Source organism: Nelusetta ayraudi, unplaced genomic scaffold (assembly GCF_046127955.1).
Source record: "Nelusetta ayraudi isolate G7.1 ecotype Tasmania unplaced genomic scaffold, CSIRO-AGI_Nayr_v1 ptg000096l, whole genome shotgun sequence".
Taxonomy (NCBI): domain Eukaryota; kingdom Metazoa; phylum Chordata; class Actinopteri; order Tetraodontiformes; family Monacanthidae; genus Nelusetta; species Nelusetta ayraudi.
Window position 1 is genome coordinate 867,412 of NW_027466146.1, and position 24,415 is coordinate 891,826.

General features: G+C 44.5%; 1 protein-coding gene across 10 annotated transcripts in view; it reads right to left on the bottom strand.

The window, feature by feature from the left end:
• The window catches only part of itpr1b (inositol 1,4,5-trisphosphate receptor, type 1b), a 66,564-nt gene that overhangs the window by 26,422 nt on the left and 15,727 nt on the right, over positions 1 to 24,415 (bottom strand). For 5 of the 10 annotated variants that reach the window (XM_076047868.1, XM_076047871.1, XM_076047867.1 and 2 more), the window contains exons 18-40: positions 24,270 to 24,389; positions 24,002 to 24,193; positions 23,675 to 23,926; positions 23,438 to 23,579; positions 23,176 to 23,329; positions 22,872 to 23,065; positions 22,662 to 22,788; positions 22,497 to 22,551; positions 22,240 to 22,405; positions 21,977 to 22,144; positions 21,829 to 21,897; positions 21,601 to 21,738; positions 21,353 to 21,478; positions 21,006 to 21,206; positions 20,596 to 20,847; positions 20,034 to 20,159; positions 19,720 to 19,848; positions 18,757 to 18,877; positions 18,484 to 18,668; positions 17,490 to 17,638; positions 16,656 to 16,767; positions 8,408 to 8,537; positions 6,859 to 7,043 (exon numbers count right to left, since the gene is read on the bottom strand). In XM_076047868.1, coding sequence (XP_075903983.1) covers positions 6,859 to 7,043; positions 8,408 to 8,537; positions 16,656 to 16,767; positions 17,490 to 17,638; positions 18,484 to 18,668; positions 18,757 to 18,877; positions 19,720 to 19,848; positions 20,034 to 20,159; positions 20,596 to 20,847; positions 21,006 to 21,206; positions 21,353 to 21,478; positions 21,601 to 21,738; positions 21,829 to 21,897; positions 21,977 to 22,144; positions 22,240 to 22,405; positions 22,497 to 22,551; positions 22,662 to 22,788; positions 22,872 to 23,065; positions 23,176 to 23,329; positions 23,438 to 23,579; positions 23,675 to 23,926; positions 24,002 to 24,193; positions 24,270 to 24,389 — 3,493 coding nt within the window. Of the gene's footprint in view, positions 1 to 6,858; positions 7,044 to 8,407; positions 8,538 to 9,385; positions 9,434 to 10,509; positions 10,546 to 15,197; positions 15,234 to 16,655; positions 16,768 to 17,489; positions 17,639 to 18,483; positions 18,669 to 18,756; positions 18,878 to 19,719; positions 19,849 to 20,033; positions 20,160 to 20,595; positions 20,848 to 21,005; positions 21,207 to 21,352; positions 21,479 to 21,600; positions 21,739 to 21,828; positions 21,898 to 21,976; positions 22,145 to 22,239; positions 22,406 to 22,496; positions 22,552 to 22,661; positions 22,789 to 22,871; positions 23,066 to 23,175; positions 23,330 to 23,437; positions 23,580 to 23,674; positions 23,927 to 24,001; positions 24,194 to 24,269; positions 24,390 to 24,415 lie in introns of all 10 variants that reach the window. The other 5 variants (XM_076047866.1, XM_076047873.1, XM_076047872.1 and 2 more) reach the window with 2 other exon arrangements.

Consider the following 24,415-nt stretch of genomic DNA (forward strand, 5'->3'; position numbering starts at 1 on the left):
CGACACGCTCGTATGTTCTGTCCCATTTTCCCTTCGACAATCCCCTCCTTACATAAGACCTGTAATCAGCTGAGTGGTTACAGTGAGGGCACACAGCGCCTCGGCTCTATCGCTGTTACATCAGCCCACTGAGGGTGAGCTCTGGAGAGAGGGACTGTGTGAAAGAGAGAAAAAAAAAAACCCTGCCCTACTTTTCCCGTGCCAGACCGGCACGAAGTGAAGCGTGTGGTGTGAGAGAGAGAGGGAGAGAGAGAGAGAGAGACAGAGAGAGAGAGAGAGAGAGAGAGAGAGAGAGAGAGACAGAGAGAGCATGGAAGAAGGAGACAGGGTAGTTTTGTGGGGGTTCGATGCAAGCAGAGGTTATCACATCCGTTGATTGTGGGGTAGTTTCAAAAGCCTGTTACACAAGACTGTTGCCAGGTTAAGCTCAAGTTTCTGATGGAAAAGGGACAGGCGTGCAAACAGAGGCACAGCACGCACTACAGTGACGTGATGTTCTCACGGGAGGGAGCACTTTATGGGAACTGTTCAGTGAAAATCACTGCAGAAGGAGCACAGGGATGCAAAACTTGCAGGGGGTATTTCAGTTTTCCTAAACCTTGTTCTTATTCCTGCTTTACTATTGTACTAGCTGCAGCCTGGACAGACTGGCTGCAACAAAACCACCGTGCACAAGTCCAATTGTTGAAATGATGGTGATCGAAACCCTATTTTTCTTGTGTTGCAGCCTGAGCTTGTTTGCTGCACAAGCTCAGGCTGCAACAAAAAAAAAAAAAACGGCCTCAATTTCACTATGAGTTGGTCTCTCCCGCTCAGCTGTGCAGTGAAACCTCGAAACAGATAAACAACACAAAGGTGGTTTGACTAAACCTGCATCAGACTCCTGGGTCAGCTTTAATAGGGGTTTGGACCCTTTAATCAACACGGATGCTGAAAGGCTGACGTCATTGTAACACTGTGAGGCTAAACGCTAGACAAAATGTTGGAATCCTCCTTTATTTCTCCCTGCCATGGTTTAATGCTGACAGTTTGTTGTTTGCTTGTTTTTCAAGCTGTTTGCATCACGCTGTTGACGAGTCACAGTCATTCATTGCTAATGATCTGATTAAGACTCAGCGGCAGACTTACGCAATCAGGCCGACTTATCCAGGACAGCAGCTTTACAAGATAAGTATATTAAAAAGGTCTCATGACTGGAGATGAAATGTCTTTTTCTTTTCTTTTCTTTTTTTTCTTTACGAGGAAATTGTTTTGTCAACATTTATTTGTCGCACACGCCCGACGGCAATGTCGTGCAGGAAGTACAGCTCTTTGCAAAGTGTGCAGAGTCAGTGGTGCCTGTCCTGCATTTGATTGCAAGCTTCATCCACTGCAAGGACTGAACAGAAGCTTGAAGTGGAACTCATCAGTGTCAGTTTTTCTGGGATTGCTACTGTTTTGAGTGTAAACTTTTGTTAAGACAGTTAAAAAAATTGTTGTGGTGTTAAGCGAGCTTGGCAAAATTGAGATTTCAAGTAAATCATGGCAATACCAGAAGATTTAAACCCTTTTTAACTGTTATCGGTGTCATGGCAAATTGTGATTACTTGATCAATCACTAACCATTTAATCTACTGGCAGGTGGCTTCTGTGAAAAAACACGACTCACCACAAAGGTGAAGCAATGAGCAAAAAATGCTAATTAAAAGGAAAGCCCAGAGGGTTTTCTTCCCTCGCTGTTCAGACGACTTTGACAACAGCGCTTTCGAGTGGAATTCTGACCACCTACTGCTGCACATTGACAGCTGAGTCATTCTTCCATGCAGCGAGTCTGCCTGGGCTTGACCCCTGGGGCAGTTCTGCATAAGGCCAGTCTGATGGGCCATTACGACCCCTGGTAGCTCTGTTGATCCTGTAGCTGTCAGTCATTTTCAGCCCAGCGGGCTTGAGGGAGCCACATGATTCGCTGCTCAGAGTTTCAACATGGTAGCACAGCGGGTCCTCCCCTCCGATTATCCTGCACATCCACTTCTCTCTCTCTCTCTCTCTCTCTCTCTCTCTCTCTCTCTCTCTCTCTCTCTCTCTCTCTCCCTCTCCCTCTCTCTCTCTCTCTCTCTCTCCCTCTCTCTCTCTCTCGCTCCTCGTCGGTCGGCTGCCACCTCAGTTTCTGGCATCAACACGAGTCGGTTATGTAAGGCCTGTTTATACCAGCAGTTCAGGCGCTCTTATTATCCATCTCATGCCCCGCCAGGCTGACACCTCGGTGAGTGACACAGCCATCTTTGTCCTTATTGGGCAGCCTGGGCGGCGTACTGTACTCTGCCACACCTGGCTGGAAACCACAGCGAGCGGCTCTTTGAAGATATGACACGGCTGGAAGTTATTGTTGCACAACCAACCAAAGAGTCAGGGCAAAGTTTTAACCATGGAAAGATATGTTGGGCCATTGTCTAGACTAAGTCGCATTAACTCAAATGCATGCATTCACTCTGAATCTCAACACTCACACTGGGAGAATCCCTTGCACGCTCTTGATCTGGACCAGGACTGGCATCTTGATGCTTCCAGCGCTTGGCTACTTATAGCATTTCGGGGACTCGTTCTGTTCTGCAGAAGCTTTTTAAAGCTTTCCAGGAGGCAGATGTAAAATGAACTTGACTGGAAGCAGAGGTGCTTCCCTATGTGTGTGTGGGTGAATCATGTTTGAAAGAGCCAGAGGGTAGCATGTCACAACAAGCCTATTGAGGAAGAGTGGTGGCACCTGTTCCCTCCTGTGACAGCCGAGGGATCTGATGTCACAAAGACAGCGTGGAGTCGATGGAGCGCAGAGCGGGAAGAGCCCAGCGTCTACACTTCTTCCCTTACATAACACACACACACACAGTGTCTCCGCTCTCCGCAGGGCTGTTTTTGGAATGAGCTTTTGCAGCCTCTAAGTATATCCAGGAGTGTGTGCATGTGTGCGTGCATGTGCAAATAGGGTGTACAGACGCCATGCACGAGTGTACTTTAGCACTACGATGCAGAACATCTGCTGAATCTGCAAGAGGCAGCGTCAGCCCGAGGCTTCACCGACTGCCACTGCACAGAAACCAGGAGGGCTCGGCCCAAGGTGTCTCGTCACGTCTTATCTCGCTGTCAATGCACGCTTAGGATATTTATGATGAGTTATGTAGGTCAGTGGCTAATGTTTGACATGTGAATGTGCTGTTGTATAAGCACTTCATCAATCATTGCCAGACTTTCTTTTTTTTTTGTGAAGCAAATATGAGATTGCCCATTAAATGACTTCCACCACATGACTAGTGCAGAGTGTCAATTGTTACTTTTGTCATTGAGTTATATAAATGCATAATTCTATGCGGGAGCACGGGGTGGGTACAGACAGGCAGCAGCTTACAGAAAGGCCACTGGAGTTTTGTCTTCAAAGACATCTGAAGACCGCAGGAAAGAAAGAAGGGCCTTGTGAGCTTATTGCTATGAATCTGTGATTGGGCGACGCAGCAAATTATCTTCGAATCATCATCATTGGAAATAATGGCTGCTTCCTTTGACTCCAGAGAGCCAAAAGATAATTAAAAAAAAAAAAAAAAAAATATTCAGGCAACCAGCAAATTAATTTAAAAATGCACCAGCTTCCTGGTTCCAGCAACTCTTCTTTGCCCTGGATGTTACATAAAGTCCTGTGAAAGACTTTGGGGCAAGATATTTTGAAAAACTGTGATAAGGATATTTTTTTCCCCTCATATTTGATAAACCACCTCTGGCTGGCTACATGTTGAGACTGTTCTCCTCTTTTGCTTTGCCTCTTATCTGACATGCTGATGGCCACACAGTGACCCTGAGTTACCTTAAAAACAAACAGTCTCGGAGAAGTCTGCAGGCGTGTTTTTGTCCCGCTTTCATTTAGGCAACAAGCGGCCTTCTGTCCTGAAAGAGGGCCAGGCAACCCCTTGTTATGTAAGACTGGGAAATGTGGTGCGTCTGCTGATATGTTGTAAATTCGCTCTGCGCCATGCGTGATCCTTCAACAAAGCTCGCTTGTGTCTCTACCAAGAAGGAGAAAAACACCTAACTTGAATTCTGCAACAAGAAGCTTCTTCATAACTGCGCTGCAGCCTTGTAGTTATAGCCAAATGAAGTGAATAATCAGCTCCTTAAGGCCACTTCATGCTTCTTTTCCACCGGAAAATGTGGAGTTGGAAAACTACCTTGCTGCAGTGTCGCCGCCAGACTTCTCCAAGTGTTGGCTGAGATCCTCACAGATGGAACAATGCAGAGTGGAGAAGTCATGTTTGTCATGTGCCAGACACATGACAAACATGATTTCAGCAGACTTCCTGACAGCATGACGAGAAAGCAACAGTGTGCGTGAGCCGGACTGTCCAATTCCTGCAGCCCATGCAAAGTATGAGATGGGGGATAAAGTGCTTAAAATCCTTAAAGAAGACCTCAAACTGATCATAAATAAAATTTAAAAAAAAGTGTTAAAAGGTGATGAACTGGGATTGGCATTTTATTCAAGTACAATTAGGCCAGATTTAACACAATTAGGGCGTATTCACACCTGCTTGTTTGGTTTCGGACTAAACAAAAAAGGTCCCTGGTGCGGACCTTTTGGGCTGGTGTGAATACAATCCAGTGAACTCTGGTGCGGAGCAAACAGCCGGTCCGACACCTCGCCGGAGAGGTGGTCTCAGTTCGCTTCCAAACGAACCATGGTGCAGTTCGATTCATGTTACACGTAACAGGCTTCCGTAGCCACAGGAATTATGGGAAATGGGTTAACATAGTAGAAGGTTTAGTAGTACGTCGTCGGACCGTGAGGCTAACATTAGTCGCGGTTAAACGTGGAGCAATGAGGAGACGGTTCTTGCAAAACGTCTTTGATTTTGCAAAATGGTAAACATCTCCTCATAAAATCAACATTGCATCAAAAGCCGCTGATGCTCCGAGTTTCCTGCAAACGCTTGCAACTGTATGAAAAAAAAAAAATTATTATGAGCACAACGAGTGCAGCACGCTGGAGCTCCATGATTGTTTACTTTCCGTATTTTCCTGTGTTACCCTTCCCCAGACCGTTTTGTCCGATGATTGAACGATCTTTGCACACATGTGGGTTTGTTATCTTGCATCGTGAAAAGGAACCACACCAAACCAAAAAAGATACATTGTATTTTGGTCCGGACCAAAGAAAGCGAACTAAAGGACTTTCCTGGTGTGAATACACCCTTAGACACTCTAAACACAAAACCCAACCCAACTTCTAGTTGCTGGCTCAGGTGAAAAAACAAGGCAGATCCCACCAGTTGCTGCTGGCATCTTCGTCATATCCTGATCCATGCAAAAAAAAAAAAAAGAGTTAATTAGCAAATGAAAAGACGGCCAACCCAATACGGTAGATGAGCTGATGATCTCTTTAAATCATTTAGGGGGTTATCACTCAAACAGCTTCATGGTGCACAGGTCCACGGAGATGTTTTGCTTTTTAGTGCCTTCTGCTGACTTTACGATGTATGACCTAGTTAAGAAGTCCGTTTGGAATGCTAGTAGGAGGCCCAGGGCTCAGGGCGTCACTCACCCAGGCGGTTCAGGCAGGCAGCCGCTTATGTAAGAAGAGTCATGTGAGTGTCTTTGTGTACACGTCGGAAAGTCAGGACTTATCAGGTAACGAGCGGGGCTGATGTGGGTTGATGATTCACAGGGTAATTCAACTCTTAACCTCTGCGATTCTAAACCGGTTTTCAAATGCTAATTGCATTGCATGTTGGTAAATAAGTGATGTCGGCAAACACAGCACACATTGGCTGCTTTTTAGTCCATCTTATGAAACAACAGTTCTGCAGGGAGAGAGCGACACACGTCACAGAACAGTCTTTGGTTAAAGCAAGACACTGAACTACACTTTCCTCAAAGTCATGAGTGCCGTCGACCACTTGCATTTCCTGACGAGATGAAACTTCCAGCCAACTGTGGTCAGTTCAAATAAAACCAGCTTGACCCACAATCCAAGGCTGCTCCCTCCATTCCCGGAGACAAAACCTGACATACCAGCACGGAGGACCGTGACAACACACCTATTGACAGATTCCAAAAGAATCCCGCCCTGTGTAACAACGCTATGCAAATAAGAACCTATTATGCAACAAGCGTGTTTGTGCAGGAGAGCACAAATACACAAACCACAAAACCAGAATACACACATAGAGGGCTTGCAAACGCTGCTAACGGAGCCTCTTCACAAATTTGTGCACGCACACATGCAAGTTCACTGCAGACAAACAAAGCACTCAAAGACGAAATATTGCACGCGCAGCAGGTCCCCCCGCAAGCCAACCACCACCTTCTTGCTGGGAAGTTGGAATAGACATTTAAGTTGCCTTAGCAACTGCTGTCTCGCGATGACGTGCTCGGCTGCAAAGCGTTGACCTCTCCTCCTCTTCCGCTGCTCTCCTCAATTCCCCTCTTCTTCTTCTTTTTTTTTTTTTTTTTTTTTACCTCTGCCACGTTCCTCTTTGGAGCACAACTCCAAATGTCAAAATGTTCAAATAGGTCAGGGCACTTTCTGCTTTTGACTGTTAGGTTTGCATCTGAAAATAAGCCTAGGTCCCAACGCTCCCTTGGTCCTTCTTCTATCTTTGACGTTTATTGACAGCGTGGAGCAACAACTTTAAGTCCTGGCAGCAAAGAAGTGCTGACTTACTCCAATCCCGACCCTTGGAAAAACTCTCCACATTGTTATTTTTTGCCCATGTCTCTTTGACCACCGTGTTAAATCTTATGCAGGGGAGTGCTGGGTCTCATTAATGCAACTGGCCTTCCTTCCCCTGAAGTGTTTGTGCTGAACATTCTGCAACCCACTGACCCCCACCAGCTCACCTGGATGACTGGGTTTCCTCCCTCCAGCATGGCGATGGCCAGCAGAATGCTCTCCTGGAAGATCCTGTCACTGGTGGCGTTCATGATGAGATCGATGACCAGATCCGAAGCCCCCTCTTTGTCCAGGTGGCACTGGACCTCTGCCAAGCTCAGCTCCCCGCGGCCTCCGACCCCAGAGCTGACAACTGTGGTCACAGAGGTGAAGGAACTCGTCATTCCCATGCATTTGTGTTTCAGACAGGCTACACGTCAAGCACGTCATAGCCTTGGGTCAATTATAGATGCATATTCATGTTCAACAATATTAATGCAAGCAGAAATGACATCGTAAAACAGAAGTTTTGTATTTTCAATTTTACTTCAGAATTTAAAATGTTGTGCAAAGACATAAAGAAGTAACTTTGTTAGGCATGAGGGTCACTACACCATGCTGGAAATAAGTACAGCACTTTTGCATGTCATCATTTGGATTACTGTTTTTTTATTGTCTTGATCCAAAGATAAAATCAATCAATCACATTGACTTTGAAATCTCACTCATTTGTCTTAGCTTCAAGCGCGGCAGCACAGATTTTTGTTTCATTAAAGATTCAACTCAAGTCGCAGCACAAAACATCCCAGATAGTTCTGTTACCCTAAAGGACATATTAACCCCTGCAGCTGCTGCTGCTGCTGCTGCGGGTAACCGCCAGCAGCCAGAAAAGCCAGTGGTGACATAACAGCAACCATCAGAGCCATCTCTGGCCGGGCAAGACACTGAATCAACAACACATCCCATTCTAGATGGACAACGGCTCTCTGGTAGCTTGGCAACGACACGGCCCGCACTCCGCACAGCAGCAGAGCTGCGGTCTGAGGGCTTAAAGGGGCACAAGGCCATGTCTGTGAATATGATCGCATCATTTCCTCCCTTTGAGCTCGAAGGCAACGGCGGCCAGAGTGCGATCAGAGGCAGGGAAGGAATAAATGTCAGTGCCAGAACAATCTTTTTTGTTTTGTGAAGGTCAACCTTGATCGTGGTAAGATTTGTGAAATGACAAACGGAGGCTGCCGTCGCAATCACAAGCGCGTTGACTTCTGCGTGTCTCTTTTCTTATCTGTATCACGCAGTCACTACAAATATGCTGCAAATATGCAGTGCAGGTGGGCGAACGCCTGCTGCGTGCACGTTTTGTTTACAGCCGAGTCAAATGGAAAGCGTTGACAGCTGCTGACTATTGTTGCGATCGGTCTTCATAAAACAGAAACATCTCCCACGCAAGGGGAACTTCCGTCATCCACAAACACTCTCCTATACACAATTAACTTTTTGTCTGTTTAAAAAAAATACCCTATGTTACAAAGTTAATTTATTATTTTTTTTTTATGTAAATTTGGTCACCATGAGGTTAGACGGGGCTAAAGAAAAACGCGTCTTCCTGAAGCGAAATATGAGTTTAAATCATTTCATTTTTTTTTTCTGAACTTAAAGCTTGAAATGGCAATGACCAATTTTCAGCAAGTCAGTCGTTTCAATCTTGCCGTCTTGATGACACATGGTTTTACACACCTGTGGGTGATTTCCCCGGGCCTCCCGGAGCCAGCGGGCCGTTGCTGAAGGTGGTCAGACTGTCTCTCCTTGGGCCGGCTTTGACATTTCCGTAGTAGCGATTGACCAGAATCTGCCGCAAAGCTTCGCCCTGCCAGCGACAGAAGGTGTCAGGAGAAGAGTTGAATTCACAGAGACGGAGACGGTTCCCCAAGTTCAGTGTTGTGTGTTGTATCATAAGATGTGTACGGTCTCATACTGGACCCACTGTAAGATCTTTATTTTGTATTTCAGACTCAAGTGGAGTATAAAAACCTAACGCCTCCTAACCAAAAAACACACAGTCAAAAAAAAACAAACAAATCCACCTGGCTGGGACACATTCCCAGGAAATGTGTATTTTTGTAAATTTTTTTGAAGTTTGATTAATGAAAATAAGTAAAGGATGGACATTTCTCTTGTGGTTACTGTCAAAACAGTGGTGAATTAGTTAGGATTCATTTAATAGTGGTTAATTCATTGACTTTATAGACAGACGAAAGACAAAAATATAATGTGAATCTTGGGAGATTTAAAAATTCAAAAAGCAAATAAAAAAAAACCATGAAATTAGATAGAAAGTGGAATATTTTAACCTCAACAGGTTGTCCTGAAAAGACATGAAAGTACAACTGAGCCAAAAGCAATTATTTCAGCTTTGCTGTCTAATCTCAAAGACCCCTGTGAACTCCCCAGTCTCAACATATATTGTTGTTCAGTCCTTTCCCATTCTGCCTTGGTGTATAATCGGGTCAGCGCACCCAAATCATCCCTCTGGACCAAAATATCCCTCCAGCCGTCAAAGAGATGATCAGACAAAGCTAATGACCACCACATGATGTTGCTCACATGTTCCATAGTGGTACATTAAAAGGAAGTGAGTCAGTGCCATGCTGTGGAAGCAGTGCGTAAAGATGGAGACCTGGACCGGACCACAGTCAGAGCGAACTCGGTACCTACCCTCTTTTCATCCTCCAGCTGCTTCTGTGGTTGGGTGGGATCAAGCTCCTTAAAACGTGAGGTGAATTAGTAGAAAGCAATGAAAATAAGATCAAACAGAAAGCAAACAATAAAAAATAAAATAAAAAAGAAGTTCCAAACAGAAATAAGGAAAGGAAATTAGAAAAGAATATACGGTGTTATTACAGTGCATATTAGTTACTCCACCAGCATGCAGAAAAGTAGCTTTAAAGTAAAACGTGCTGTTTTTAAAGGGAAGTGGTTTTGTCAAGGAAGAAGTGAGGTCAACTAAAAATGATGCAAGGCCTCATGCAAGGAAAGACTGAAATTATTTTTTTTCTTTTTTTTTGGTATTATAAACATACCAGTGATTTGGTTCACTTCTTAGTTTAAGTCAAACTCATGTCTATCAGCTTTTCAGCATTTGTGTAGACCTTAAAACTCAGAACAGACCCTCCCTTTAGTCCACAGTAGGAAAAACCACTTTGTAATTTCCTAAAATTTTGCCTCCATCCCAGTCATGGTGGCAAAAATAATTATTTACATAAGAGACTGACAAGCAGGACAAATCATGAAAATGAGAGGGGGAAAAAAGAAAGAAAGAAAGAAAAAAAAAACTTATCCCAGGTTACATAATGGAGCTGTGAGCCACTGACACACACTGTAAAGCACCAATCTGGCATGGAAAAACACCTCAGCCATGACTTCAACACCCCCCTCCGCCCCTCCCCCCGCCCCCCCACCAACCCCACTAGAAGAGGGTCAAGAAATTGGACTTTGCTCAAAACCCAAGAAGCGGATGGAAAGACGAGGAGAGGAAGGGAGAGAGGTGGGAGACTGATGACTGGCCAAAGTGGGAGGCGGTGCACACAAACAGGGGCCGTTACGTAGCACAGTTCAAGTTCCACAGAGCCACACAGTCGACTGTGCCTTTGAAAAGAGGAAGCACGACTTGGGCTGCAACTCTTATCTGGCCAGATAAAAGAGGCCTGTTTTTTATTTTCTTTCTTGAAACGACTGAGCCGTGCAATGGGATGGAGTCAGTCTCTGAATGTGACGGGTGATTTTTGACCGGCAGCGACCCATATTAGCAACAAGCAGAGCAATGTGGGACTCAAACACACCTCGGCAGGGACTTCAGGTTCGGGTGGGGGAGCCAGCTGATTGGAAATAAGAGGATGGTGTTAGTCAGAAAGTTGAGGATGCTGAATTAGTTATGATGTCTCAAAACAAAAAAGAAGACACTTGAAGAAATCCCTCAGAACCATCCTTAATGGCAGCTAGGCGCTTATCTAATGCTACATTGCTTTCTACTGCTGGCCAAGATTAAGTCACATGCACAGCTTGTAAATGTGCATGACTGATAGAGCCATGAAAGCATGTTGCAGTCAGAGAACTTGGTGATAATGGATCGCTCATTGCATAATTTCATCTGGATATGCTTTGCGGCGTGACTCTTTATGGCGCTTGCATGATAAGCAGCAGGAAAGCAGAAGCTCTACATCTAAAAACCAAAGTGTTAAACATTATGACTCTTCTGCAACACACAGGGACCTTCGCTTAAAGTTCTACCACAGTGCCACAGTGTCGTGGTTAGTGCCGTCTGGTGCTAAGGGTCAGTCCCCCGACATGACACGACAAAAAGTAAGAGCAGATATATGCACTCGACTTTGCATATTTACAAGCCAATATATACACTCTGAAAAATGTACATATTGGTTACTCTAACAAAATGACTTGAGAGGTAATTTCCATCAGAATTTTTTGTCCAAGTGGTACTGCATTTTGTTTTAAGAATTTAACCTATACTAAAAAAAAAACAAAAAAACTTTATGATTATTTGTGATTAAACAGAAAATGTGAAAAATTATTTTTTTTAGATAATATATGACATATGTATATATATATGTATATATATATATATATATATATATATATATATATATACATATTTTTTTTATTTTTTTTTTACTAACAAATCATTATTGCTGGCCTTTAGAAATATCTAAAAAAAAGATCAAAAATTTGTAACTAAAAAAACAAAACAAAACAATTTAAAAAAAAAATGCATCTCTTAAACTGCTACAACTGAAACAGCAGCATGAACTCAAGAATAAAGTGAGAAAAATAAATATCCCACAAACAAAATCATGATAAGTGTGGGTTTGTGTTTGTGGTTAGTAAGTGAGTTCACTGGGGAAAAACAAACAAAAGTCACAGCGTCAAAACGCTCAACAATTATTCATATGTATACGTACCTAACTGAATTATGATGTCATATAAAACCAGAATTAAACAGACAGGCAAACGGACAAGGAGGGGAGCTCATTCGTAAAATACGTGCCAAGCGTTGATGCTGATTAATAAGCAAATTCGATAGGAATCTACAGGAAACAAGCCGCTGTCGACACGTCAACGCGGATTTCCACCTTGAAAACCTTGACGCACTCAGCATCTCAACTGCGCCCTTGAACTCGTCAGCTTACATCAAGATGACCAGATAATGAGTTTCACGCAGGAGGAGCAGCAAGGATGAAGGCGCCACACAAACACAAATGTACAGTAGGCTGATTCCCGGCAGGCGGCCGTCACATGACGTCACTTACAGCAAAGAACGGCATACTCGTCTGGGGACGTCGGAGGGCCTGCGATGCGTTATCACACCCTCCTGTTGAATAACACCACTCTGAGCTTTGACCCATATCCACATACGGTAGAAGCAGCCAGGCCTGCACCGCCACACCTTCGTCCAGGCCGGTTTTCACAGAGGAAACCGGCTTCTCTTTATTACAAGTCGTCCAGTAAAGAGGCCAGAGGGACGGTTTTTGTTTAGCACTCTGTCGACCACGAAAAAAGCTGGCAAGAATTAACATGTGCAAAGTTGACTGAAGTGTTGCTCTTGCCATTTAAAAAACAAAAATAAAAAAAGAGAGAAAACTCTCTGCAGGCCGCATGTCTGCGTCGTGGTGAGGACAAACCGCTTCAACTGTCTCCCGGTTGACATTTCTATTGTTTTCTTTTTTGTTTGTTTGTTTTTTGATTTGCCAATTGCCAGCAAAGGTTACACATGAGCGCTGAGCTCAAATTCTGGGAAAAACAGAGAGGGAAAAAAAAGTAGAAAAGAAAATTGTTGGCTCTTATGTAACCGCTTCCTGAGAACTGGCTGGAGTCCAAGAATCGTGCAGCATTAACTTAAGGAAACTGGGACAGCCCTGCAAGTGGCTGAGAAGGGTGTGCAGCGCCCCCTGTTGACAGGAACAAGAACGGCCACCTGGAGTCTCCTGACTTCACCCGTGTTTGCCGGGTACCGGGAACCGGGAGGGGTTATCTGAGGCCGGCTGGCAGAGCTAGTGTGGCAGAGAGAGCAAGAGTGAGACGGGGAGGAAAACCGCTCGGAAGAGACTCACAAAAGAAAAATAACTGTAATATTTGTAAAGGGAAAAAATGACATGAGGCTGCAGTCCAAACAAATGCACAAGGATGTCAAAGAAGTGAGTAATCTTGAAAGTTGCCGCTGTGGAAAAGAAATGAGGGGCCACGTAAAGTCCCTGATGCAGGTCTGACTTCGTGTGTGGGTTCGGCAAACGTTTGCGTTGCATCATCAGAAATAAAGACAGAATAAAATATCATCTCCGTCTGACCTCCTCCAACCTCACGCAGTCACGCAGAAACACAAAGGGGAAAACACACAGAGGCACTTTTATCATCTTTCTATTTGTGGGAGAGCGAGATAACCTCCGCTCGGGGGGGGGGGGCGTGTTCCCCCCCCTGGAGAACACGCGTGGTCGGTCGGGTTTCCAGACTGGGCATGATGCGACGAGCAGGAACTATTCCGGGGCTCTTGTCAAACAGTAGTGAAAGTGACAGCTGCGCTCGTTCCTCGAGAACTTTGGGCGGGAGCCGGAGCCGCAGCGTGCGTCGTGGTAGGTCAGAGAGCAGCGGTCTAAACACTGGCCGCTTACATAACAGCCACCGCGCCGATTTATCTCGCTGCCGCGCTGAGAGGAAGTTGGTGTTGTGCCTGTCTTCCGTCCAGATGACAGATCCGCACACATGCACGGCCAGCCAGCCCGGAGAGAGAGAGAGAGAGAGAGAGAGAGAGAGAGAGAGAGAGAGAGAGAGAGAGAGAGAGAGAGAGAGAACGCTGTGTGCCATTGTTAATATTAGTGCGGCGGAATGAGTGACACGCAGCATGTGCTGCAGGGGTGAGTGTGAGCGTGTGTGTGTGTGTGTGTGTGTGTGTGTGTGTCCGTGAGTGAGTGCATGTGTGCATATTTAGGATACATCGGGGGCAAGCCAATGGAACAAAGGCTCCAGTATTGAAGAAGAACAGGGCTGTTTGTGTGCAGGGGGTTTCCACTGCGACACCGCCGAGTGGTGTAAATAAGGAGGGAGGAACGAAAATTTGAGAGCAACACACAACAAGGAAACAGCCAGCGTGAAGCTTCCTGGCAAGAGTGCCCCATTGTTCGCCATACTGGTGATTACTACTCTCTCTTGATTAAACCATTGGTGCACTTCCTGTTTTTCCACATTTCATTGTGTCTTTCCTTGCGGCGAGTGCTCAATTCACCTTTCAGAGGACGGACCGTCGGCGTGAAAAAAGCCGCAAACGTCAAAACCTCGGAGCGAGCGAGTCCAATCGCCCCAAACGGTTTTTGGTTTAGCTTTTGTCAGACCTGCCGATGCAGGTCAGCAGCTCCGATTTCAACTTGGCATCCATCCTTGCCAAGACCGCGTCAGCAAGCAAAGTCGCTGCTAATGGGATAGGATTAAGTGTGGATGGATCCCACTGTAGCGGCTGTTTGAACATGTCTGGGTTCAGGGAGGCATCGCCGCGCACTGTGACTCTCCACTGGTCAGTCGGGTAGCAACAGAGAGGCCCAAGCTCATGTCTGTCTCATGGCTGAACTATCCTGAAGACTCACTGGAATAAATGCATATTTTCAAACAGATCTCCCCTGTCTAAATGTTTCCTATGGGCACTTTAAGCTATGGATACGTGACATGAATCCACAGATGTGGGAAACGAGCCGTCTGGCACATCGGCTCAGCCTTTATCCTCGTTTGACACGCAAGGTGACGTTTATATCCACTTCCTGAAGGCCACGGGTCGCGACCGCCAATGCATTTTGGCAATGCAGATCCATGACACGCATGCACGCACACAGTTAAGTCCCCCAAGTATTCGGCTAGCCTTCTGTTAGCTGGAGTATCACCATCTATATATACACTAACACCAGGCACAGGGAGTTAGGATCAAACTCCTTGACTATGACCGCCATCATAAAAGTACCAAAGACAGCGTGAGTAAAAAAAACACAACAACAACAACAACAGAAAAAAAAATCAGATTTGGAGAAATTTAGGAAATTCAATTTCATATATAACATTGACGCACCAAAAAGCTTCTCAATGGAATTATGAAGAAAGATCACTGAGAGAGAAGAGATTCTCTGACACAACTGTGAGCGGCAATCTTAGTTGCTATCAGCGACACAAAAGCAGCCCAGACGGCTAAAAAAAAATAAACAGAAGAAGAAACAGAGCACTACAGACAAGCACATCTTGGAACTACACATGGTGGCAGTACGCTGTGTTATAAAATGGAGATCTGACAGGGACGCAGCAGGGATTAATGAAGGATCGGTGGGTGGATGGATGGATGGATGGATGGGTGGGTGGGTGACGCTACCGACGGGTGTCACGGATGAGGATGCTGATGCTGCTAGTAGGTCAACAAAGCGTGTCTATGCTGTTAGTGGGACACAGATCATGTGTACACATCACAGTAGTAAGTAAAATGATCAACCTCAGCCACATCCATTTCATCATCAAAGGTTATCAGCTGCAACAGAAGAAGTATATGGGGCAGAGTTAGTAGTGCTGGATATGATGTTACAGTCAGGCTCGGCGCTAAAAGTGCTAATGGTGCTGAAGCCTCTCACACAGACAGAGGATGTAGAGAATGTTCAGAGCTGAGAGCTAGAAGACAACTGGCCAAGCAGACCTGTGGCTCTTCATCATTTCCGATCGAATAACGCACATGTGAAAACCAATGTGCTTTACTCTTATTAAACTCATCAGTACGTAATACACCAGGTTCTAATAAAACCATTCATCTCATCTCGTTCTGTTTTTGTGCAATATCCTGGAGAGTCAAGGCATATAGATTTTTCACATCTTATTTCTGTCTACTTCCTGTTATAATAATTGACTGGCAGTTATTGACTATTGACTATTTAATATTATGTTATTATAACCTTTGCCTGCTTTGTTGCATATTTAGGTGAAATCATTTAGTTTTGTCTTGCATCCGTAAAACAGCGCAATATCAACAATTTTCCTTCATTATTTTTTTTTTCAAAACAAAGAATTAGGAAACTGAAAAACTGGGAATGATTGGCTTTCCCCAGAATCTGGAATATGATCGATGGAGGAAATTTGAAGTTCTGGTATTTCCAACATTCTAAGTGGGAGTTCTTATTTAAGCATTAATATACTTAAATCAAGATTATTTATTTATTTATCTATTCATTCATTCATTTGTATCTAGATGATTGAATTCAGTGTGTGCTTTGCACCCTTTTGTCTCAAGTTTACATTTTCAAAGAAAATTCTGTTTCTTGGAAGCAAATGTGTGTGTGCTGGTGACAGTTCCAGGTTTCTAAAGTATAGAATAAATTATCTGACTATTCACGTTGACCATCATGCCGCTCTTAACTGGTTGCGCACGTGAAGAGGCAGTGCCTCTCTTGTCGAGACGGGGCACAGGATTGCACAATTAGTTGTGGATTAGCACAGCAGCTCAGTAGCAGAGGATGAGGATATTAGTAACCAGTGGATGTTGTGTTAAATGTCTGAGGGGGAAGCTTGGAAGCATGCACGTCGATAAATCTGGTAATCATGTGCAAATTGGTTGTTGTGTTTGGGGAGAGGCAAATATCACACGCATTTCTAAAAAAAAAAAATCAAAAAATCAAACAATCGTTGTTGGCTGCACTGATTTCGAATACAGAACTTGATGAAAAAACGTATAGATCTTTCTCATGGTCTCCAGAGCCAACTGCTGCTGGGGTCAGTCAGACTCTCTCTTTTTTCTTTTTTTTTTTTTTAAAGTTCAGTGCATTTTGATCTCATGCCTTCCAGTAATTTGCTGCAGAGGGGGTAGAAACATTGTATCCTGAGACGTTGGCAGTGTTTTATCTAACGTGTGGGTGAGTCGTGGGTACAGCCACAGGCGGATGATGAAAACAGCAGGTATAGATACCTTCTCCCCGTAGCCCCGTTCTTTTGTCATCATCTCCCTCAGTGTCTGCAGCACTTTGATGCACAGGCGCTCCTCATTCTCCTCCAGCAGCTGCTTGGTGTGTTTGATCAGTCTGGCCAGGGAGAGACAAAGTCTGGTGAAAGCAGCAGTTCTGCCTCCAACTCACTACAGCATTTGAAGGAACGGCACGTTACAAGACAACGCTGTGACTGGGCTTTATGCACATATGCATTGTTGTTGGAAGCTCAGAACAGACTGGCACAATTGGTCGCAAAGAAAAATGGCTAGGACTGCAGCGAGGTAAAGTGTCCAGATCACAACAGATGTTTTTGAGGACGCAAAACCCCTGAGAGACAGACAAAAGTCTCCACAAACAACTGTCCTCGCCAGAGGAATCCATAAATAGTAGGATAATCCTCTCAACAACAGCAGGTCTGTGTGACTCGCCTGCTTTTTCCGGTAATCCTATCTAAGCTCTTATCAGGCACAACAAAATTTTTCTATAAAGGCTTCAGTGTGTCAGTGATTTAGGAGAGGAGTCCTTGGCTTTGTTTTTAAGGAACTTCTCAGTAGCTCGCCAAACATTGGCCAAACTTTAAGTGTTGGGTTTGTTGTTTAGAAAATTTTCTTTTTATCCTGCATGATAAAGGTAGATCATTATAGCATTATATCACGGTGCTCATATATTATAATGTATACATGTATTATATGTAATAGTAGACATGACGGTGGTGTCAATAGACACATGCTTTGTAGGCCTAAAATTAAAATAAGCAAGTATTACTTCATAATTCTGGAAAGATGTGTGTTGGAAGGTTGCAGACTTGAACCTACTTTGATATAAACCCTCCACTTTCACACTTCCTGCGAGCATCAGTGTTCTCAGGGAAGAGCAGCTCTGGCCGATGGAGAACATCCACCAGGACGGAGAGCTCGGCTTGGACCAGCGGCCTCAGGCGGTCCTCCAGTGCAGACACAATGTCCTGCAAAAGGAAAGAACACACAACCAGACACGAGATACATGAGAGGAATCAGAGGTTAAGCTGCAGCGAATGTTATGATAAAAATAAATAAAAAATATCTTTCAGATCTCCTCCATTGCAGCATTATATGTTTTTGCTTCAGTTCTTCATTTTTCAAAAGACCTTTGATCCAGCTCATTAAGACGCTTATGATAACAACTTGCTTCATGGTCGTAACTGTGTTTGCACGTCATGAGCCCGCTGGTCTTGAAATGAAATAGACCGCCCATTCTGTTTGAAATGGTTATCGCTGGGTTTCCATTGTGACCAGGGTTGATGTCTGAGCGGGAAGAGATTAGTCAGCGCTTGTTTAGCTTTCCAGTGAATCCAGAGTCACGCTTTACCAGAAACAGGGATGTGACCGTTAGTTCTTCCCCCCCACGCCCTGTTTGATTTTAATCTTTGACTACTGGTTACTCCACTTCAGAGATCTGATCAAATCTTAGGATCAAATCTTAGTCAGTCCCATACTGCAAACTGTTGACAATGAGCCGAAGCTGCGTTACCTTAGTGTCTTTTGTAAGTATGCTTTGATCTTTAAATCTGCAAATTGCAACCACGACAACATTGGCAGGAACCAACAGAACTGTTAGCAACAACTTTTGACATAAGTAATCAAACTCTATCATTTTGTATAGTCAGTAGAAAGTGCACGGGCAAATAATCAAGTTTTTTTTGTAATTGCAATTCAATTAAATCGAACGCTTCAATGGAAGCAAAGCTGATCAGACTGAGAAAACTTCGCAGAGAATGACACTGATTTAACAACATATTCGAAGTAAAATACATGATGTCACTTGGCTGACCTGTAGCCTCTCAATGATGTTTCTGTAGTCCTTGGATGAGGTCAGGCCAGAGTCCCGTCTGGAGGTGTTCTTGGCAGAGAGTCTCCAGTTGAGGATGCTCTTCTGCACAACATTATTGGACTTGACAAACAGGTTGTTCACCTGACTGTCTAAATCCACTGGGATGGCGATGGCTCTGCTCTTTGCTGGGAAACAAACAAAAAAACAAAACAAGATATTTTAATGGAACGCCAATACAAATATGGCACAGTGGGCGAGGCGAGAGCATCTTACCCACGTCTGACAGCACTTTGATGCAGGCCTCAACCGATGCCTTCTGGACAGGGTTGAGCCAGTTACAGTGGTAGACCCTGAACACTCCCTGAAGCAGTTGAACAAATACTGGCTGACGGGTCTGCAAGACAGGCAGAAGGCAAAAGATAAGAGCTTGTCCTTTCCATTTTTAGTTTTGCATGCCAGTCTGTGTAATTCATCTCTGTGTGTTTGCCACCAATGTTTTGGAATCATAGACGGTGTTTAACACAGAATGCAACTTGGTTCCTACCACCACACAGGAACGTCTACCTATCAGCTCGCTACAGCTCAAAATATAGTAAATACCTCCGTTATCTTTCCGAAAATGGCGGCCTGTTGCAGGAGAAAGAGGTTTTTTTTGTAATATGATAATGTAAAAGAGCATGGCTGATGAATCTTAGAATGCAGAAGATGACTTGGGGGAAATGAAATGAGGGAGACAGTGCAACAGATGGGTAGGTGAACACCACAACAGAGATACTGCACCAGATACTTGATGATCTACGGGGGTAGAAGTGTTATAATACTGGGGGAGTTACGGGCAACATACAGCTACTTCATCGACGTCTGGAAAATGGAGCGATCCTGCAGGGTCTTGGTAAGAGCTTGTGCAACACACCCACAGATCTGGGAACAACTGAGTCTGTGTGCTGACTAAGCTACGAAAATGCGTAAACCCACACAGCAAAGTGTACTTCCTGACAGTAAAAGCCTCATGACAGGACACCGGCGGTTGGGAAACTATGTGGGAGTCACTGTTACTTACATACATATGCCGTGCCATCTAAACAGATCGGAAAAATAATGGCCTATTTTTTATAGCAAATGCTTGAGAATATGGACAATTACTTGTAAAAAAAAAAATAATAATAATACTTTTTTTAAAACTCAGCATTTCAAAAGCTGCGAGTATTTCCACTGCCATGCTGCAGTCCGCATTACCTGCAGGCTGGTGCTCTGGTCAGAGAAAGGAGAGCTGAAGAAGCATGTGACAATGCTCATGACTGTCTCAGTTACATAACGCTCCAGCGTGGTGTCTGCATGCTTCCTGTCACTGGTGTTGTTGCACACCTAGGCACAGACAGAGGAGATGTTAGCATGATGCGCAGCCGCTCAATCGCACTTCCTGCGTGTGGGCCACAGGTGAGGTCACCGCATGACACCTTATCACACAAACCGGTTGTGTAACGTAAATAGAGATGGCATTCTCCATCGACCGGCAGCACGCCACCACGCTCATGTCTGATGTGGCTTACCCTGCAAATATCCACCAGGAAGTTCTCAAACAGCTTCCACATATGGTTGGAGGTATAAATCTCCTTCATCTCCACCTCTGTGTCCACATAGCAGTGGTTCAGGAAGTTGATGTAGGCGATCTTCACCTAACGGAATGGAAAAAAAAGGATGACGGTCAGCGAGGCTGCATCATACCAAGCCTTTGTTACCTCACAAATTATTATGCAAGTTTAATTTATGTTTATTATGTTTAGTTTATCATGTTAGCTAAGTTTAACACCTGCCTAATTGAAGGTAGCACCCACATCTGGTAGAATTTATGAGCCATTGATAATGTAAATAACTGATTATTCATCAGAGTGGATCATCCGCTACAGTATATCAACTTTAAATGGCAATATATCGTGAATATAATGTAAAATATGTGATGCAAAATAATATATGATGCAATAAATGATGTGATATACAAAAGACCAAATTATTTTTAATTTGGACTCCAATAATTGCCTTAATAGTGCCGAGATTACAGTCTGCATAGCCTTAAAAATATAAAGTCATAAAAACATTCTCCAAACAGCTCACCTCAGGAATGCAGTCCTCGTGTGTGACGACCCGCACAATATCGTCCAGGGGCAGCAGGGAGTTGCACTTGATCTCCGTGTAGACGTTCTTGCCCTCGGTGCAGACAGCCAGCAGCTCCACCAGGTGGATGTGGTACACCAGGGGGCTGTTCTCATCCATGCGGTCCCTCTCTGAGCGCATCATCTGAACCAGGGTTTGGAAGGAGGCGCGGTCATTGTAGAAGACCAGCACGTCCTCGCCCGAGTTCACCATCTGGGGAAATACAAGGTTTCAGTAGATAACATTATAAATGCACTACGTTTTACCAACATCAAAAGAATCATCATCATACTGCTTTTCTATTAGATCTCTTCCCACAATAGGTTTGCAGTGGAACAGGACAGCTTTATTTTGTTGAACAGATTTATCACCTCGGCCATGACAATATCCTGACACTTCTTGATGAACTTGTTCTCGGCCTTCACGATGGTCTGCAAGAACTTGAGGTACTGCACGTGTCGGCCATGAGTCTCCGTGCAGTGGACAAAGTGCTGCACCACTCGCTCGTTGATCTCACTGCACAGCTGGAAGTTGTTCATGAAGATGTGCTGCATGGTGACCGCTTCTAGGATCTGACGGAGTTGGACATAAACGAGGGAACTTAAATAAAAAGCTGAGTGGTGAGTCTGGTCTTCCTAAATGATGGTAATGTGGCATTAACATTTCGATGCTTCATCATGGCTTGAGTCAATCTCTGGCATAGATTGTCAGTACTCACCCCAGGGTTGAGAAACAAGTTGATGTGCTTGTGGAGAAGAACCTGATTCTGCTGATTTCCTGCACAGAAGTTCTGCAGGAACTCATGAGCCAGTTTCATGATCTCCTGCATTCTGACATCTTCACCCTGAAGCGTAACATTTTCACTATTCACTTTTTGATCATGTGTCACGAAAACATGTAAAAAAAAAAAAATAAAAATGTAAAGCTTCAAAGCCTCGTTCTTTAATTTACAAAAACCAGTTGCACCTTCTCGTAGGGGATCTGCAGGAGCTCCAGCACCACACAGTGAGCTCCCATGTTCCTCAGCAGCCTCTGCTGCTGCTTCTTACTCTTCTTCCCCGAACTTCCCTCCTGGACGCACAGCTTACTGAGACGCAGCAGGATCTGACAACACACAGCACCTTATTTTTATTCCAAGCGACGATAAAAGAAAACCCACAAAAATACAGTTTTCAGGAATAAACAGTGACCTACTTCTTTCACCACTCTGTAGTTGTAACTGCTGGTATCCTCCATCTTTTTGTCGGAACCGGGCGAGTCTCCCTGTAAAATAAGGAGTGATAAGGAGCAGAAGTCTAAGCCTCAACATGTTCATTCTTCCACAGTTTTCCAAACACTATACCTTCTTTTTGCTATCAGACTCTGAAGGTCCATCTCCGTCCATCCCGTCCTCGCCCTGCCTCTTGTAAACCCACAGCTCTGACTTCTCCACAATGGAGCGCAGCTGGTCGAGATCTGACTTGATCTGCTTGTAGTTGTCCACATCCTGACTGGTCACCAGCAGCTGGACCTGAGGGCAGGTGAAGAGAGCAGGGTTGTGAAGTTCTGAGTAATCCAGTGGCATGTTTCTTTTCAGGTAGGATGAACAAATGGAACAAGTCCTACTTGTTTGAAGGCCATGAGGACCTCCTGCCTTTGGCTGAAGTGCCTGAAGAGAAGGTGAAGCGCTCCAGATACGAGAGGAGGGTAATCGTGCATGGTCAGATGCAGTAAGACCCGTAGGAAGGTTCGCCCTCCGTGGTCATCCAGGTCCAGGGGAGTGTTCTCCTCACTAACAAGGAATAGCAGCACACATTTCACAAACTCTATCTCGCTTATTTGTTCAAGAAAAAAACTCATTGTTTAATCAATGTTTAATTTACCTTCCGCCAAATATTCCCTCTGCCTGCTCTTCAATGTTCTCAAAATCAAAATTTCCTAGTTATAAAAAGACATATTATTAATTAAAATAATAAAGTAAAAACATTTGTTTTATTAAATAATAACAGCAGACCTGAGGAAAGAGCCCATTATACTTGGTGTCTGACCTGTGACGTTATTTAAGCCATTTTGGATGGCAGCGCTGTCCACTTGAGGGTTGTTCTCATCAAACTCTTGTTTAAAAATACAAAGCAGGCAGGAGATCCTGTAGTCCAGTCGCACGTTCAAAATGAACTAAAAGAAAAGACCACATTTTTATATGGTAGAAGCAAAGAGGACGTCCCCTTTCAGGTTAAGGCAGTTTTCTGAAGGCCCACCTGCAGAATCTCGATGACCTTCAGCTTTGTGTCCATCACCATGATGTCCTCTCGCTCAGGTTCAGTCTGCGTTTTAACCACGTCTCCCTCGGGCTGATGGGTTGGTGTGGTGTGCAGCAAGCCACCACCTCGAAGCACAACCTGTGTCATCAATTCCCCAACTCCATGAATGGACTTCATCACATTACTGCCACCTGTGAAAACATCCGATGAATCTCCTTTTAAAAAAGTCAGGAAGAGACGTTCTCAGGAAAACTGAAGAGCCTGTCAGCAAAAATGGTCAAGGATATTTTTTTTTTTTTACCTTTGCTCTCCTCTCCCTTCTCCATCTTGTTAATGGGGTAAATTGTTGTGACATGGACACAGTCCAAGATATTCAGTAAGATCTTTGTCAGACGCAGCAAGTCGCTGAAGTTGTAGAAACCAAAATATATGAGGTTCCTGGCCAGGTTCACAACCTGTAGAACGGATAGATAAAAAAAAAGAAAAAAGAAAATCATGATTCATTATCAAACTGAACCTATGAGTTTGTTCATTTGATAAAGACATCCACCAAGAGGTATTACCTCAAAGGTAAGCTTGTTTTTCTCCTTGTCAGAGAAGGGAATGTTCTGTGACACAACCTCTCGCAAGTAGTTCTCCACAAAATCCATTGTGAGGCTGAAACGCTCTTTGATTTCATCCCTGGTGGTTCCATCGTTGTCGTAGCTGTTTTACAAGAGGACGGTTTTAACTGTGAGGCACTCTGATACCTTAGTAATAAGCCAGTCTGCCAATGGTCCATGGCCATGAGAGAAACTTACTCATCAATAGCGATCTTAAAGGGAATCTCAGACCACAAACGAGCGTATTTGACAGGCGTGACCTGCTCCTGTGGGTCCCGGTCCACATGCATGTGAAGCATCAGGCGACAGAAAGATGCCCGGAGGTCAAAGGGCAGGTCCTCATCGGACATACAGCGCAGGATCAGATCCACATCCAGCTGGCCTGAGATTTTGTTAATGGCCAGGTACTGACGGTCCAGACACATCCGGGCAAAGAGGTTCAACTGACACCTGGAAGGAGTTGTTTTATCAGGATAACACTGTTGTCGTAACTCATTTTTAAAAATGTGTCTCTCTATTCCTCACCTGTAGTAGCTGACCACCTCCAGGTCCTCCTTCTGACCTTCCTTGGCATCTTGGGCCAACTCCCGGATGCTCTTACTCCGGATCTCCTTACAGTTGTCCTTCCAGAAAAGCCAGACCTCCTCTTCATCCTCTGCCTCCACCGGACTTTCTCCGTTTGACACAGACTCGATCTCAAACCTCGAGAGGACCAACCTGGTAAAGAAAACAGGTTTACCCTTTGATTCTTTGTCCTGGCTCTGGCAACTATGACCATAGTGAAAAGGCTAACTTGGTCTCAATGAGGATGTCAGCATTGCTTGGGTCCAGCACAGCGTTGCAGATGAGCTCCTGAGTCACAGGGATGGATTTCTGCATTGACACGCAGAGATCTGAAAGGTAATCCAGAAACCTGCAGACAGAAGGTGCTGAATTATT